This window comes from Ahaetulla prasina, chromosome 18 (assembly GCF_028640845.1).
Source record: "Ahaetulla prasina isolate Xishuangbanna chromosome 18, ASM2864084v1, whole genome shotgun sequence".
Taxonomy (NCBI): Eukaryota; Metazoa; Chordata; class Lepidosauria; order Squamata; family Colubridae; genus Ahaetulla; species Ahaetulla prasina.
This window is the reverse complement of record NC_080556.1, coordinates 10,374,856-10,389,792: the sequence shown is the minus strand read 5'-3', so window position 1 is coordinate 10,389,792 and position 14,937 is coordinate 10,374,856. Positions and strand designations below refer to the sequence as shown.

General features: G+C 51.9%; 1 protein-coding gene across 1 annotated transcript in view; it reads right to left on the bottom strand.

The window, feature by feature from the left end:
- HSPG2 (heparan sulfate proteoglycan 2) overlaps positions 1-14,383 on the bottom strand; it is a 96,914-nt gene extending 82,531 nt beyond the window's left edge. Inside the window, exon 1 of the mRNA XM_058161011.1 lies at positions 14,230-14,383. Within this exon, the coding sequence (XP_058016994.1) occupies positions 14,230-14,283 (54 nt within the window). The 5' untranslated portion in view covers positions 14,284-14,383. The remainder of the gene's footprint in view (positions 1-14,229) is intronic.
- Positions 14,384-14,937: the final 554 nt, after the last annotated feature.

The window sequence follows — 14,937 nt, the reverse complement described above, 5'->3', positions numbered from 1 at the left end:
AGTCTCCTGGTGATTGGCCCAAAGTAACCCAGCTGGCTCTCATGCCTACGATGGGATTAGAACTTCCAGTCTCCTGGTGATTGGCCCAAAGTCACCCAGCTGGCTCTCACGCCTAAGATGGGACTAGAACTTCCAGTCTCCTGGTGATTAGTCCAAAGTCACCAGCAGGCTCTCACGCATAAGGTGAGACTAGAACTTCCAGTCTCCTGGTGATTGGCCCAAAGTCACCCAACTGGCTCTCATGCCTACGACGGGACTAGAACTTCCAGTCTCCTGGTGATTGGTCCAAAGTCACCCAACTGGCTCTCACGCATAAGGTGGGACTAGAACTTCCAGTCTCCTGGTGATTGGCCCAAAGTCACCCAACTGGCTCTCATGCCTACGACGGGACTAGAACTTCCAGTCTCCTGGTGATTGGTCCAAAGTCACCCAACTGGCTCTCACGCATAAGATGGGACTAGAACTTCCAGTCTCCTGGTGATTGGCCCAAAGTCACCCAGCTGGCTCTCATGCCTACGACGGGACTAGAACTTCCAGTCTCCTGGTGATTGGTCCAAAGTCACCCAACTGGCTCTCACGCATAAGGTGGGACTAGAACTTCCAGTCTCCTGGTGATTGGCCCAAAGTCACCCAACTGGCTCTCATGCCTACGACAGGACTAGAACTTCCAGTCTCCTGGTGATTGGCCCAAAGTCACCCAACTGGCTCTCATGCCTATGACGGGACTAGAACTTCCAGTCTCCTGGTGATTGGCCCAAAGTCATCCAGCTGGCTCTCACGCCTAAGATGGGACTAGAACTTCCAGTCTCCTGGTGATTAGTCCAAAGTCACCAGCAGGCTCTCACGCATAAGGTGGGACTAGAACTTCCAGTCTCCTGGTGATTGGCCCAAAGTCACCCAACTGGCTCTCATGCCTACGACGGGACTAGAACTTCCAGTCTCCTGGTGATTGGTCCAAAGTCACCCAACTGGCTCTCACGCATAAGATGGGACTAGAACTTCCAGTCTCCTGGTGATTGGCCCAAAGTCACCCAGCTGGCTCTCATGCCTACGACGGGACTAGAACTTCCAGTCTCCTGGTGATTGGTCCAAAGTCACCCAACTGGCTCTCACGCATAAGGTGGGACTAGAACTTCCAGTCTCCTGGTGATTGGCCCAAAGTCACCCAACTGGCTCTCATGCCTACGACGGGACTAGAACTTCCAGTCTCCTGGTGATTGGCCCAAAGTCACCCAACTGGCTCTCATGCCTATGACGGACTAGAACTTCCAGTCTCCTGGTGATTGGCCCAAAGTCATCCAGCTGGCTCACGCCTAAGATGGGACTAGAACTTCCAGTCTCCTGGTGATTAGTCCAAAGTCACCAGCAGGCTCTCACATAAGGCGGGACTAGAACTTCCAGTCTCCTGGTAATTAGTCCAAAGTCACCCAACTGGCTCTCACACCTAAGATGGGACTAGAATTTCCAGTCTCCTGGTGATTGGCCCAAAGTAACCCAGCTGGCTCTCATGCCTACGATGGGATTAGAACTTCCAGTCTCCTGGTGATTGGCCCAAAGTCACCCAGCTGGCTCTCACGCCTAAGATGGGACTAGAACTTCCAGTCTCCTGGTGATTAGTCCAAAGTCACCAGCAGGCTCTCACGCATAAGGTGAGACTAGAACTTCCAGTCTCCTGGTGATTGGCCCAAAGTCACCCAACTGGCTCTCATGCCTACGACGGGACTAGAACTTCCAGTCTCCTGGTGATTGGTCCAAAGTCACCCAACTGGCTCTCACGCATAAGGTGGGACTAGAACTTCCAGTCTCCTGGTGATTGGCCCAAAGTCACCCAACTGGCTCTCATGCCTACGACGGGACTAGAACTTCCAGTCTCCTGGTGATTGGTCCAAAGTCACCCAACTGGCTCTCACGCATAAGATGGGACTAGAACTTCCAGTCTCCTGGTGATTGGCCCAAAGTCACCCAGCTGGCTCTCATGCCTACGACGGGACTAGAACTTCCAGTCTCCTGGTGATTGGTCCAAAGTCACCCAACTGGCTCTCACGCATAAGGTGGGACTAGAACTTCCAGTCTCCTGGTGATTGGCCCAAAGTCACCCAACTGGCTCTCATGCCTACGACGGGACTAGAACTTCCAGTCTCCTGGTGATTGGCCCAAAGTCACCCAACTGGCTCTCATGCCTATGACGGGACTAGAACTTCCAGTCTCCTGGTGATTGGCCCAAAGTCATCCAGCTGGCTCGCACGCCTAAGATGGGACTAGAACTTCCAGTCTCCTGGTGATTAGTCCAAAGTCACCAGCAGGCTCTCACGCATAAGGTGAGACTAGAACTTCCAGTCTCCTGGTGATTGGCCCAAAGTCACCCAACTGGCTCTCATGTTTAAGATGGGACTATAACTTCCACTCTCCTGGTGATTGGTCCAAAGTCACCTAGCAGGCTCTCATGGCTACAATGGGACTATAACTTCCAGTCTCCTGGTGATTGGCCCAAAGTCACCCAGCTGGCTCTCACACCTAAGATGGGACTAGAACTTCCTGGTTTCTAATAGCCTCTAGACCAAATTAGCCTCAGGGGTGGGTGGGTTCCCTTTTCTACTCCCCCCACCCCAAAAGTTATGAAAGAAACCCGACTCCAGCTCCTTTTCATGCCTGCAACTCCCACCCCACTTTTCTCCTGCCCCGTTACCACGTCCTGTGTCTCTCCCCCGCCCCACCGGCTGCTGAGCCACTGGCAGGCTTCCTTCTCTTCCCCCCACCCACCCACCCAGAAAGCCCTTGCCAGCGGGAGAGCTATGAAGCCTGTGGATGTGAAGGCCACGTGCTTCCTTCTCGGAGGCTTCCAAGGGACCCCATACAGGAAGGGGAGGAAAGGTGTGGGCCCCAGGACACCATCCATCTTCTCCAGAGAAAAACTCCCCAAATCAGGTGCCAAGAGAGGAGGGGAAGGAAGGGGAGGCAGGAGGGACGCCGCTTTTTCTCCATGATTCAGCCAACTATACCCAAAAACCCACACGCTTTAGCCGCGCTTCGGATCAAAGTTCAGCACCGTGTAAGCATCTAGTCCTCAAGGTTCTACCCCTGAACCCCAACCACCGTTACATGTGCGGCTTAGTGAGGATCCCAACTGGGGGAGGGGAGGTATGGGGGAGGGGGTGCAGGGGGGAGGTTGGGGTGGGGGGGAAAGGAGGGTTTTGTTCGACAAAACTAAAATACCGAAGAGAAGTGGCCGCTGGTCCTCTCCACACATGGGCAATTGTGTATCCGAGATTGCACGGCTGCATGGCTTTGAAAGGGGCCCTTTCATCCGGGCCGCCTCTCTGTGGGCACCAAGGCCACTGGCCCCTTCCTCCCCACCCACCCAAAAAAAGGGGAGAGTGGGAGAGAAAGAAACAGAGAGAGGAGGGAGGGAGGGAAGGAAGGAAGGGAAGGGAAAGGGGAAAGGAAGGAAAGGAAAGAAGGAGGGAGGGAGGAAGGAAGGGAAGGAAACAAAAGATAGAGGGAGGGAGGGAGGAGGAAGGAAGGAAGGGAAGGGAGGGAAGGAAAGGAGGGAGGGAGGAAGGAAGGAAAGGGAAGGGAAAGGAAAGGGAAAAGGAAGGAAAGGAAAGGAAAGAAGGAGGGAGGGAGGGGAAAGGAAGAGAAGGGAAGGGAGAGGAGAGGAGAGGAGAGGAGAGGAGAGGGGAGGAGAGGAGAAGAGAGGGGAGGGGAGGGGAGACAGGAAGGAAGGAAGGAAGGAAGGAAGGAAGGAAGGGAAAGGAAAGGGGGAAGGAAGGAAGGAAGGAAGGAAGGAAGGAAGGAAGGAAGGAAGGACGGGAAGGGAAGGGAAAGGAAAAGAGAGGAGAGGAGAGGAAAGGAAAAAAGGAGGAAGGAAAGGAAAGAGGGAAAAGGAAGGAAGGAAAGAAAGAAAGAAGGAAGGGGAAGGGAAGGAAAGGAGGAAGGAATGAGAAAGAAAGAAAGAAAGAAAGAAAAGAAAGAAAGAAAGAAAGAAAGAAAGAAAGAAAGAAAGAAAGAAAGAAAGAAAGAAAGAAAGAAAAAGCTGCCCTTTGCAAATCTTCCCTCTAATTATCTGCCGCCCAAAAGTCAGATTCCCGCCTGTCCCTTTGCGTCCAAACAGTAGGTTTGGCCTTCCAAATAGATCCCTTCGTTTCCAGGGACCGGGAGAACTCCAAAGGTTGCAAAGACAAACAGGAAAAGAGTTTCGCCTACGATTAAAAGCTAGGATAAGCAACAGAAGCAAGAGAAGGGGGAATAATAATAATAACAGCGTCTACGTTTTTATTATCGTAAAATGAAAGTCACGGCAAGAGAAAAACGTGGACTAATGGAACGACGATACGACTGTCAACTTCATGCCAGCGTGTATTATTATTAGAAACACATACGCGGGTCCAACGTAAGAATTACGATTAACCTGATTTAAGTTGTCTTTGCATTAGAATGTGTGGCGCCCGGGAGCAACACACTTCATGCATCGATTTGATTGCTTTATAAAAATAAAAAACTTTGGGGGGGCGGGAAAAAGAAAGAAAGGAAAATAATTTTGCTTTTTTTCTTAACCACCCCCCCAACTTCCACTGGAACCGGTTCTATCCTGGTCCCCAGGCCCCTCCTGACCCCGGGCCTGAGGCCGCAGGCAGAAACAGCAGCCGGGCCGCCTCCCACCCTCAAATCTGAGCCCCTTCCTCCCTAAAGCTGCTTCCCACACTGCTCAGTCACACTTTCCATGGGGAGGATCCTGTTATCGCTTTCCACAGGCTGTGACAGGGCAGGGGTGGGGGGGCTGCTTCTTCTTGGCAAACCCCAATGATTGTCCCCCTCCCCAACACACACACTCGCCTCCCAAGGGAGGAAACGGAGCGGGGAGGGGGGCGTAAAAAAGGGAGGAGGTGGGCTTCTGCAGCAGGAAGGAGAGTCCAGCTGGGTCAGACCACGCCAACTGCTTCCAGCCCCCAGCCCCATTTCTTTTTTAAAAAAAAATTTTTAGTATAATAATTCCCATCTTCCATTAAATAGTGTTTAAACAGTTCTGGGCCAGGGGTCTCCAAACTTGGCAACTTTTAAGACTTGTGGATTTCAACTCCCAGGGATTCTGGGAGTTGAAGTCCACAAGTCTTAAAAGTTGCCAAACTTGGAGACCTCTGGTCTGGGCACATGTATCTTCATTTCAATAATCAACAAAATGTACAACTGTGCAGAGATGGACAGATTGATTTTAGAACTCAAAAGACAAAAGCGGATCAAGATACTATGAGGTCTGGAGTAAATTCTACAACTGGCTCGATAGGAGGAAGAATGCCAAAAATAAGAGATAATGAATGAATCTCTGGAAATGTATAGATCAACGTATATTGTACTTGTGAGGGTGTAATAGGTTTTATAAATATGTATATAGTTGTAGGGGTAGTAGTAATACAGTATATACTTGATATATAAGGAATTAGAAGATTCATAAATTTGTATATAGACTGAGGAATATATGATATAGTAACTTGAACTTGATGTAAATGTTAGAAACCAGAGACGTAGAGCAATGTCCATTGTTTTAGAATAGAATAGAATAGAATTCTATTCTATTCTATTCTATTCTATTCTATTCTATTTTGTTTGTTTTTAAAACCAATAAAAAATTTCCCAAAAAAAGAAAAAAGAAAATTACTTCTCTAATTTTATTGCCCAATTCAATTTTGTTGTCCGATTTAATTATCCAATCACACTTGGCTAATGAAGAATTCTGTTCTATTCTATTCACAATACTGATATTAAACATGACAAACATACTGACTTTTCCCTCTTGATGTATCGTTGAATAGGAATATATTAATAATATTAAATATATCGTAATAATCCTAATAGTCATAAAAGTAAGAATAATCATAGTGTTTACACCTCTCTCTTAATGTATTTTCTATATTTCGCTGTTTTGTTTCCCTATTTTACAAACAAACCTTGTTGCTTGTATCCTTACGATTTATATTGATATTGGTTGTTTCCTGATGGCTTATTTGTACCCTATGACTATCATTAAGTGTTGTACCTGATGATTCTTGATGAAGGTATCTTTTCTTTTATGTACACTGAGAGCATATGCACCAAAGACAAATTCCTTGTGTGTCCAATCACACTTGGCCAATAAAAAATTCTATTCTATTCTATTCTATTCTATTCTATTCTATTCTATTCTAATCTAGTCTAGTCTAGTCTAGTCAAGTCTAGTCTAGTCGTTTATTCATTCCATATATTCTATTCTATTCTATTCTATTCCTTTCTGTTCTGTTCTATTCTATTCTGTTCTATTCTATTCATTCCATATATTCTATTCTATTCTATTCTATTCTATTCTATTCTAGTCTATTCTAGTCTAGTCTATTCATTCCATATATTCTATTCTATTCTAGTCTAGTCTAGTCTAGTCTAGTTTATTCATTCCATATATTCTATTCTATTCTATTCTATTCTATTCTATTCTATTCTACTCTTTTCTGTTCTGTTCATTCTATTCATTCCATATATTCTATTCTATTCTATTCTATTCTATTCTATTCTATTCTATTCTATTCTACTCTTTTCTGTTCTGTTCATTCTATTCATTCCATATATTCTATTCTATTCTATTCTATTCTATTCTATTCTATTCTATTCTATTCTATTCTATTCTACTCTTTTCTGTTCTGTTCTATTCTATTCATTCCATATATTCTATTCTATTCTATTCTATTCTATTCTATTCTATTCTATTCTATTCTATTCTAGTCTAGTCTAGTCTAGTCTAATCTAGTCTAGTTTATTCATTCCATATATTCTATTCTATTCTATTCTATTCTATTCTATTCTATTCTATTCTATTCTATTCTATCCTATTCTATTCATTCCATATATTCTATTCCATTCTATTAATTCCATATATTCTATTCTATTCTATTCTATTCTAGTCATTCCATATATTCTATTCTCTTCTCAACTTCCATTTTTATTCTCTAACCATCCTTCCAGCCCCTTTGAGTTACTAAAAGATCATTCCCCTCCCCCACACACCTCCAAGGCCCCCACTAGCTGTCAGGAGAAGGGCAGTGCCCAGGGGCCAAAGACAAGCAATGGGCAGGACCTTTAATGGGGCAATGAGGAGGGGGACCAAAGCTGAGTAGGTCCCAGATATGCTGGGACACAAGACCCAGAATGCCGACTCCGGGAGCTTTGGCCGCCCCCCCCGGCTGTGGGTCAGCCGAGGCTGTCCAGTGAGGTGGGGGAGCTGGCCCCCACAATCAAGGACTTCATCGGGAGAGCCGCCGCCCTTCCAGCAGGAAACCCGGCCAACCAATAAGTCATTTTTTATTTATACAGCCATCCGCGTATAAATGTATTTATTTAGCAATGTGCAAACCAGCCGAGTTTAGCAGTCGCACCAATGAGACGATATCGCTTTCGAGGGCACCAAAAATACACCCCTGGCAGCCGAGATGGCGGCAGGGCAAGCGCGCCCGCGGGAGCAAGGATCCCTTTCGTGTCCCATGCCAACCCAGGCAGCCTAGGCCCGGTGGGCAAGCGAGACCCAGATGCCCGCAAGGACGCCCTTGAGGGGAATGAGCCAGCTTTAGTCATGGCGCACCAATCTGGCGAGGCTCAGCCCTGGGCCCAGCTGGAGAGCAGCTGGAGGGGGTCCCCAAGCTACCTCTGGAGACTGCCACCTCCCTCCCCCCCCCAGTAGCCTTCTAAGCAGAAAGGGAGGCACCGAGATGGCAAAATCCAGCGGTTCTATGCAGTGCCTGGTTCTGTGACCAAGGGGCACAGCCAGTGGTGGTATTCAGCCAGTCCTCATCTATTCAGGAGAACTGATTATTAACTTTCTAAGCAGTTCGGAGAACTGGTTGTTGGAAGAAATCTTACTTTGTTTTTTGCTACTTTACAGGGCTAATCCTGTAAGGAAGGAAACATTCTGGTGGTGGTTCTAGCCTAAACTTTATTGCCCTGCTTACAGAAACTGCCTCTCGGGTTAACCCTTGTTACATTGTAACAGCTAAGGCGAAGCGCCCGTCGACGTAGCGCTCATCGACGTGAGTGACGTTGAGGTTGGCCACGCCCACACGGTCACATGACCACTGAGCCACGCCTACCCAGCTGGTTATTAGGGCAGAGAACCGGTTGTTAAATTATTGGAATCCCACCACTTGGCACCGCCCACGATAGCTTTAACCCAGAGGGATCCAGTTACAGTCTCCAACCCTGCCCTAGGTTTTTCTGTGGGCGTCCCGGCCATCCTCTGCCCTCTTGCTCCTTTTTTTGTCTCTGAGCCAAGCCTTTGCAAGGGACCCCGTCCTGCCAAGGACCGAAGCACCTTTTCCAACACTGGGGCTCATTTGTCTCCCATCTCACTAAGCGTCTTTGGGGTGGAACCGGGGAGGGGGAGGAGAATGGCTCTTATTTTTATTTCTTTACATCCCAAGGGGAACTGAGGGTTTTCCAGCAGGGCCTGCATTGTCTCGGCTCCATCCGGAATACAGCTCTGTCCCGCATGGCACTGACTTCTGCAGGCTGTCCCCCTGGGGCGAAATCAGGAGGGGAGAAGCCATCTCAGCAAGCGTGGTGAGAAAGAGGGGCAGAACTCGGGGGTGGGGTGGGGGGGAAATGCCCCTCTTGTCCTAGAGGCCCAGCCACAGCTTTGTTTCAGCCCCCCCTGTGGGGAGTAGAGCTTGTAGGTGTTTCCAAGGCCAGGCATGGCTGGCATTTTAGGGCACCTTGGCAAGGGGTGGAGGTTTGGGATGGAGGCCATTTCCCCTCCAGGCCTGGATGGATGCCCTTCCCCGAGCAGGGAGCCCCAGCCCCGAGAACGGAGAAAGGGGGCAGCCTCCATGGTGCAGGAAGACTATTAATACAAGCCCAGCTATTTCCTGCCTACTTGTGCCACAGGACGCGAGTCCAGGAAGGTGTTTCCTGCTTGGCGGTATCAACTCCGGGCCCCTGGCGTCTGGCAGGGAAGCCGGGTTCAAGCGAGGCGAGGGCCCCTAGGCGAGGGCCCCTAGGCCCCCAATGCCGCCGAAAGGAAACGGGTTTTTGCTTCTGCTGCGGGGAAGATGCCAATAGACCAGCCTTGTCCATCTCCTCTCCGTCTCCTTTCTGGGCAAACGGCCAGCTCCGTTCAAGCAAGTTCAACCCAGAAGGAGGGCAAGGCAGAATTTGGCACTCCAGAAGGCTCCGTGTAACATCTGGGCAAGGTGCCCACCGACCCCGGTTGCAACCTGTCTGCCCAGATGAGGGAGGAGGGATGATGGGGAACACACCGGGCCAGCCTCAGGGGTGGGAGCGGGGGCAGAACCACAGCCAGTTGCAGGTGATTGGGGAGTGGGGGGCACGGGCTAACCTCTTTTCGGCTAAGGAAAGGACTCGCTAGCCATAGGGCCGTGGTGGCTCAGGCTGTAAGAAGCCTGTTATTAAAACACAGCAGCCTGCAATTACTGCAGGTTCTAGTCCCACCAGGCCCAAGGTTGACTCAGCCTTCCATCCTTTATAAGGTAGGTAAAATGAGGACCCAGATTGTTGGGGGGGCAATAAGTTGACTTTGTAAATATACAAATAGGATGAAGACTATTGCCTTACACACTGTAAGCCGCCGTGAGTCTTTGGAGAAGGGCGGAATATAAATGTAAATAAAAATTTAAAAAAAATAATAAAAAATTTACGGAGAAGCAAGACAGAGGAGCGTGCCGTGGGGCAAAAGGGCCACAGGGTCAGGCAGAAGAGCGGCTGAAGCCCCCCAGGCCAGGGGGAAAAACAACAACAACAACCTCTCAGCACCTCTAGCTCCCCGGTATTTCCTTCAGGCATCTCCACGCGTCCCTTCATTAAGTGAGACGCCAGGAATGTACCCACCAAACCAAATAGACGGGGAAATTTTAAACCGATGCCAAGGAGAGGGCAAAGGAAGAGCTAGTAGGCGGGGAGGGAGGGGGGGCGCGACACGCAGAACCCTCTCTTCTGCATCTGAGCCGGTTGTATACAAACACACGCAGAGAAACAAAGAGAAAGAGAGAAGTTAATTGCAGAGGGAAAGGAAGACCCACAGTTTGAAAAACCTCAGTGCGTGGAGCGGGCAGTTAAAACATTCCCAGCCCATGGGGGTGGGGGGGGTGGGGGGGGTGTAGGGGGCACGGGTGGTCTGAAATACAAGTCCAAGGAGCAGGGAGAGAAAGGCTCCTTAAGTCACTTAACTATGTTTAATTGCTAACACGTGCGTTTCCAAGGATTTGAGGAGGCGGGAGAGCTGCCCAAGGCGATGCCCGCTTCCAGGAAGCTCCGGAGGCAGAAAGCAGGCCCTGCCTGCCCCGCTCGGTGCCCATTGCCCCAGCCGCCAGCTTCGTCTCCTCGACCTTCCGATGGGGCTCTGAATAGAGTTTAGCTCCTTCGGTTATTCTCTGCTCCAGCTTCTGGTCCCCAAAGCCAGGACATTCCTCTCCCAGTCTCAGCTGCCTAAATTATCCTTTTGAGCTCACTCAAAAATAGCAGCCACCCGGGCGGGCACAGGGAGAGATGGAAAAGGGGGGTGGGGATGGGGAATGGGTGGGGTGGGGTGGGGGAAGGAAGTCGTTTCGCCCCAATTTCACCAGGAAAGGAAGAACTCAAAGCAACCGGTCCAAAGAGGTTTTTTGATGCCCACGGTGGCTTCTTTGGGGCCAGTTATAACAGCCTCATTCCAAAAGGTAGCTAGGGGCAGCGGTCCAACTTCTCTGGAGACTGGGCAACGAGGAACGGGGGAGGAGGGCGCGACACGCAGAACCCTCTCTTCTGCATCTGAGCCGGTTGTATACAAACACACGCAGAGAAAGAAAGAGAAAGAGAGAAGTTAATTGCAGAGGGAAGGGAAGACCCACAGTTTGAAAAACCTCAGTGCGCGGAGCGGGCAGTTAAAACATTCCCAGCCCATGGGGGTGGGGGGGTGGGGGGGGTGTAGGGGGCACGGGTGGTCTGAAATACAAGTCCAAGGAGCAGGGAGAGAAAGGCTCCTTAAGTCACTTAACTATGTTTAATTGCTAACACGTGCGTTTCCAAGGATTTGAGGAGGCGGGAGAGCTGCCCAAGGCGATGCCCGCTTCCAGGAAGCTCCGGAGGCAGAAAGCAGGCCCTGCCTGCCCCGCTCGGTGCCCATTGCCCCAGCCGCCAGCTTCGTCTCCTCAACCTTCCGATGGGGCTCTGAATAGAGTTTAGCTCCTTCGGTTATTCTCTGCTCCAGCTTCTGGTCCCCAAAGCCAGGACATTCCTCTCCCAGTCTCAGCTGCCTAAATTATCCTTTTGAGCTCACTCAAAAATAGCAGCCACCCGGGCGGGCACAGGGAGAGATGGAAAGGGGGGGTGGGGATGGGGAATGGGTGGGGTGGGGTGGGGGAAGGAAGTCGTTTCGCCCCAATTTCACCAGGAAAGGAAGAACTCAAAGCAACCGGTCCAAAGGGTTTTTTGATGCCCACGGTGGCTTCTTTGGGGCCAGTTATAACAGCCTCATTCCAAAAGGTAGCAGACTGTCCGGCGACTAGGGGCAGCGGTCCAACTTCTCTGGAGACTGGGCAACGAGGAGGGGGGGAGGAGGAGGAGGAGGGTGGGCCCACAGCAACTGGAAAGAGTTTTTCTTCTTCTTCCAAACAGCCTGATGGGAAGGATCCACAGGTCCTTTGCTTGGAGGACAGAAAGCCACTCAATGCGGGGAGAGCGGGGTGGGGTGGGGGGAGGATTCCCTGGTCCAGGCCAGGCCAGGCAGCCTCACTTTGCCCCGCCAAGCCCATCCTCTCTTAGACCCACCGCATCAGTGGCACGGCGGTCCCACCCCCTCCGACCTGCTTATCAAGCATTCCTCGCATGTTCTTTGCCCTCTTTGCAGCCAGCGGGGAGGAGGTAGTGGTGAGGTGGGGGGGGGGAAGAACAACAACAAAAAAAGGCCTCCCCAGCTTAACCCCTTGCATCGAAACAACACACCCTGGAAGAGGAGGGGAACGGCACGCGTTCGTTTGGAATGCGCTCCATGGCCGCCCATCAGGAGAGGGTCTCACCTCAGACCCCCTGCTCTTAGTACATGAAGATCTTTTAGGTAGAGAGTTAACTGAGAATTATCTGCGGGGTGCTAGGAGGGAAAGGGGGTGCAGGTCATTGTGGGAGGGGGGGCCCCACAAGCATTCCATCCCAGATGGGGGTGCCTGACAGATAGAGCAGCTAAGCAGCTGGAAACGCCCCTCCGGGCCCACCCATGGAAGGCAGGAGGTTTCAATCCCTCCCTTTCTCACCCCACGGCAGTGAGGGTCCTCAAAACGAGGCGCCCAAAGAATGAACGAAGGCTGCAAAATGTAAGAACTTAAGGAGAAATTTCCTGACCCCGTTAGAAGAATTAAACCAGTGGGACGACTTGCCACCAGAAGTTGCGCATGCTCCAATGCCGGAAGCTTTTAAGAAGAGGTTGGATGAGCATTTGTCTGAAGCGGTGTAGGGTTTCCTGCAACCTGAGCAGGGGGTTGGACTAGAAGACCTCCAAGGTCCCTTCCAACTCTGTGATTCTATTTTAATAAAGACCGCGGCAGAGACCATGTTTGGCGCACCGCAGCCCACGACCAATTGGGCAGAAGGCAAGAGGCAGCCAAGTTCACTGACCGGTGCCTTTTTGCCCGCCCAGGGCCGTGTGGCTCAAACGCTTCTCTACAACCAAACCGGTCCCCCCCAAAGCAGTCAGATGCCCCCCCAAGAAGGACACAAGGCTGGTCCCCCTCCCCACCCCCAAAAAACCAGTGACGGGCCAAAACACAGCCTTTTATTTCACTACTACTACTACTACTACGCAGAGAAAATCAAAGCAGGCATGTCCGGCCAGAATAGAAAAGCGATTGCAATATCTGTGCGATTTGCAAAATGTACCTTAAAGAAGACAATTAACAATCCAGGACACAAATGCAGCCGTATGGAAAATGCATTACCCGTCCATGGGTTTGAATGGCTTTCCCGAATGAGCCCATCTTTTGGGATCACCACAACCCACCCACCCACACACACACACACACACACACCCACACCCACACACACACACAAAGGTTAAACAGATCTGAGACGAAACACTCTATATTCCACAACCGACTGGACCAGGAGAAACCTAAGCCAGCTTCTGCACCACAGAGGCAAAGCCCGGGAGACCCTCCCCACATTACCCTACCCTCTGGGGCTGGCACTGCCATCTTTCACTGCCTTTCCCAAGTGCTTGACTGCCCCAGAACAGAAGGTCGCATGGACCAGCTGGAGAACAAGGCCAAGCAAGGCTCTGTCCCGAGCATGAAGAACCGGGCACCTTGTCATCTGCTTGTCGAATGGGGTACCCAGAGCCCATCCAATCCACCCAGACTGGAGCAAAGTGACCTCCTCATCCCCATCCTCCTGTTGTCCGGCCATCCGCAACCCACTAAGCAGGCTGCCCGCCTGCCCACCCACCAGGAATGCGCCCGTCCAGGGAGGCCGTGGGAGCCTCCACCCCACCCCTGCCAAAAAGTCAGGCAACAAGGGCGCCCATTGTTCACCAGCCGGGCCGAGGAGCAGGCAGGCACGCAGGGCGGGTGGGGGAAAGGGGGCTGCCCACCTTGGCAGGAGGAAAGAGCCCCAACCAAGGAAGCTGCCCAGTGGTGGGATTCCAACAATTTAACCACCAACCGGTTCTCTGCCCTAATGATATTCTTCCAGCAACCAGTTCGCCAAACTGCTCCGAAAGTTAACAACCGGTTCTCCCCGAAGTGGTGCGAACCGGCTGAATCCCACCACTGATTAGCTGCCCGGCTAAAGAGACCGAGGAGAGCGCCAAGCCGGGCTGGGCACGGAGCGCTTTCCTTTGCAGAAAGCGTGCCCGGGGGTGGGTGGGTGGGTGGGTGGGTGGTCCAACCCCTCCCCACCGCCCAAACAGGAGACCCTATAGATACCATTTCTGGTGGGTGGGTGGATGGATAGGTGGGCAACAGGATCTGACTGCCCGGGAAGCAGGATCGGAGCCGGCAAACGGCGCGGCTCTCCCTTTTCCTCGCCCCCCCCCACCCCTGCCGGGGGTCGCCGATGCCCCCCCCACCCCTCCCCGAGACGTGGCGAAGGGAAGCCGAGTCAAATCCGGGCTGGCAGCCCAGCGCCGCGTTTAAAATTAGAGCCTCCGCCCCGGGCAGCGGACGTCCTCGGATCGCCCCCTCCCCAAATCAGCCGCCCCCCCCACCCCCCAGGAGTCCTGCTTGCCCCGCTTACGCTCAGCAATGCCGCGGCGCAGACGACCGCCGCCAGCGCCCGACCACCCAGCATCCCGGCCGGCTCCCGTGGCGAAGTCCCGCAAAGCCAAACCGGAGCCCCGTCTCTGCCTGGGCTGCTTGCTCCGCGCGGCGAAAGGGCGAGCCCGCGCCAAACCCCAGCCAAACTTTTTTTTTTTCTTTTTCCCCTCCCCTCCTGGACGATTGGCCACGCCCCCTCCACGGGTCCGGCTCCGCCTTTCGCGGCCCCGCCCCGCCCCCCCCCGCCGGCGCCCCGGCAAACCCGGCCTGGATTTCCCCCAGGCGGACGGGCAAGCGGCGCCACCTACCTTCACCGGCGCATTTTAACAGATTAGCAGAGTTGGAAGGGACCTCGGAGGTCCTCTAGTCCAACCCCCCCACCCCCACCCCGGCAGTCCAGCCTCTTCATGAAAGCTTCCAGGATGATAGCTCCACACCTTCTGAATTAACAGAATAATAATAGAATAAACCGAGTGGGAAGGGCCCTGGGAGGTCATCTAGTCCACCCCCCCCCCCCCCCCCGCATATCGCCCAAGCAGGAGACCCTATATACCATTTCTGGTTGATGAAGGGATGAAGCGCCCACAACTTCTGAATAACAGAATAATAATTAGAATAAACCAAGTTGGAAGGGACCTCGGAGGTCATCTAGTCCAACCCCCGCATATCGCCCAAGCAGGAGACCCTA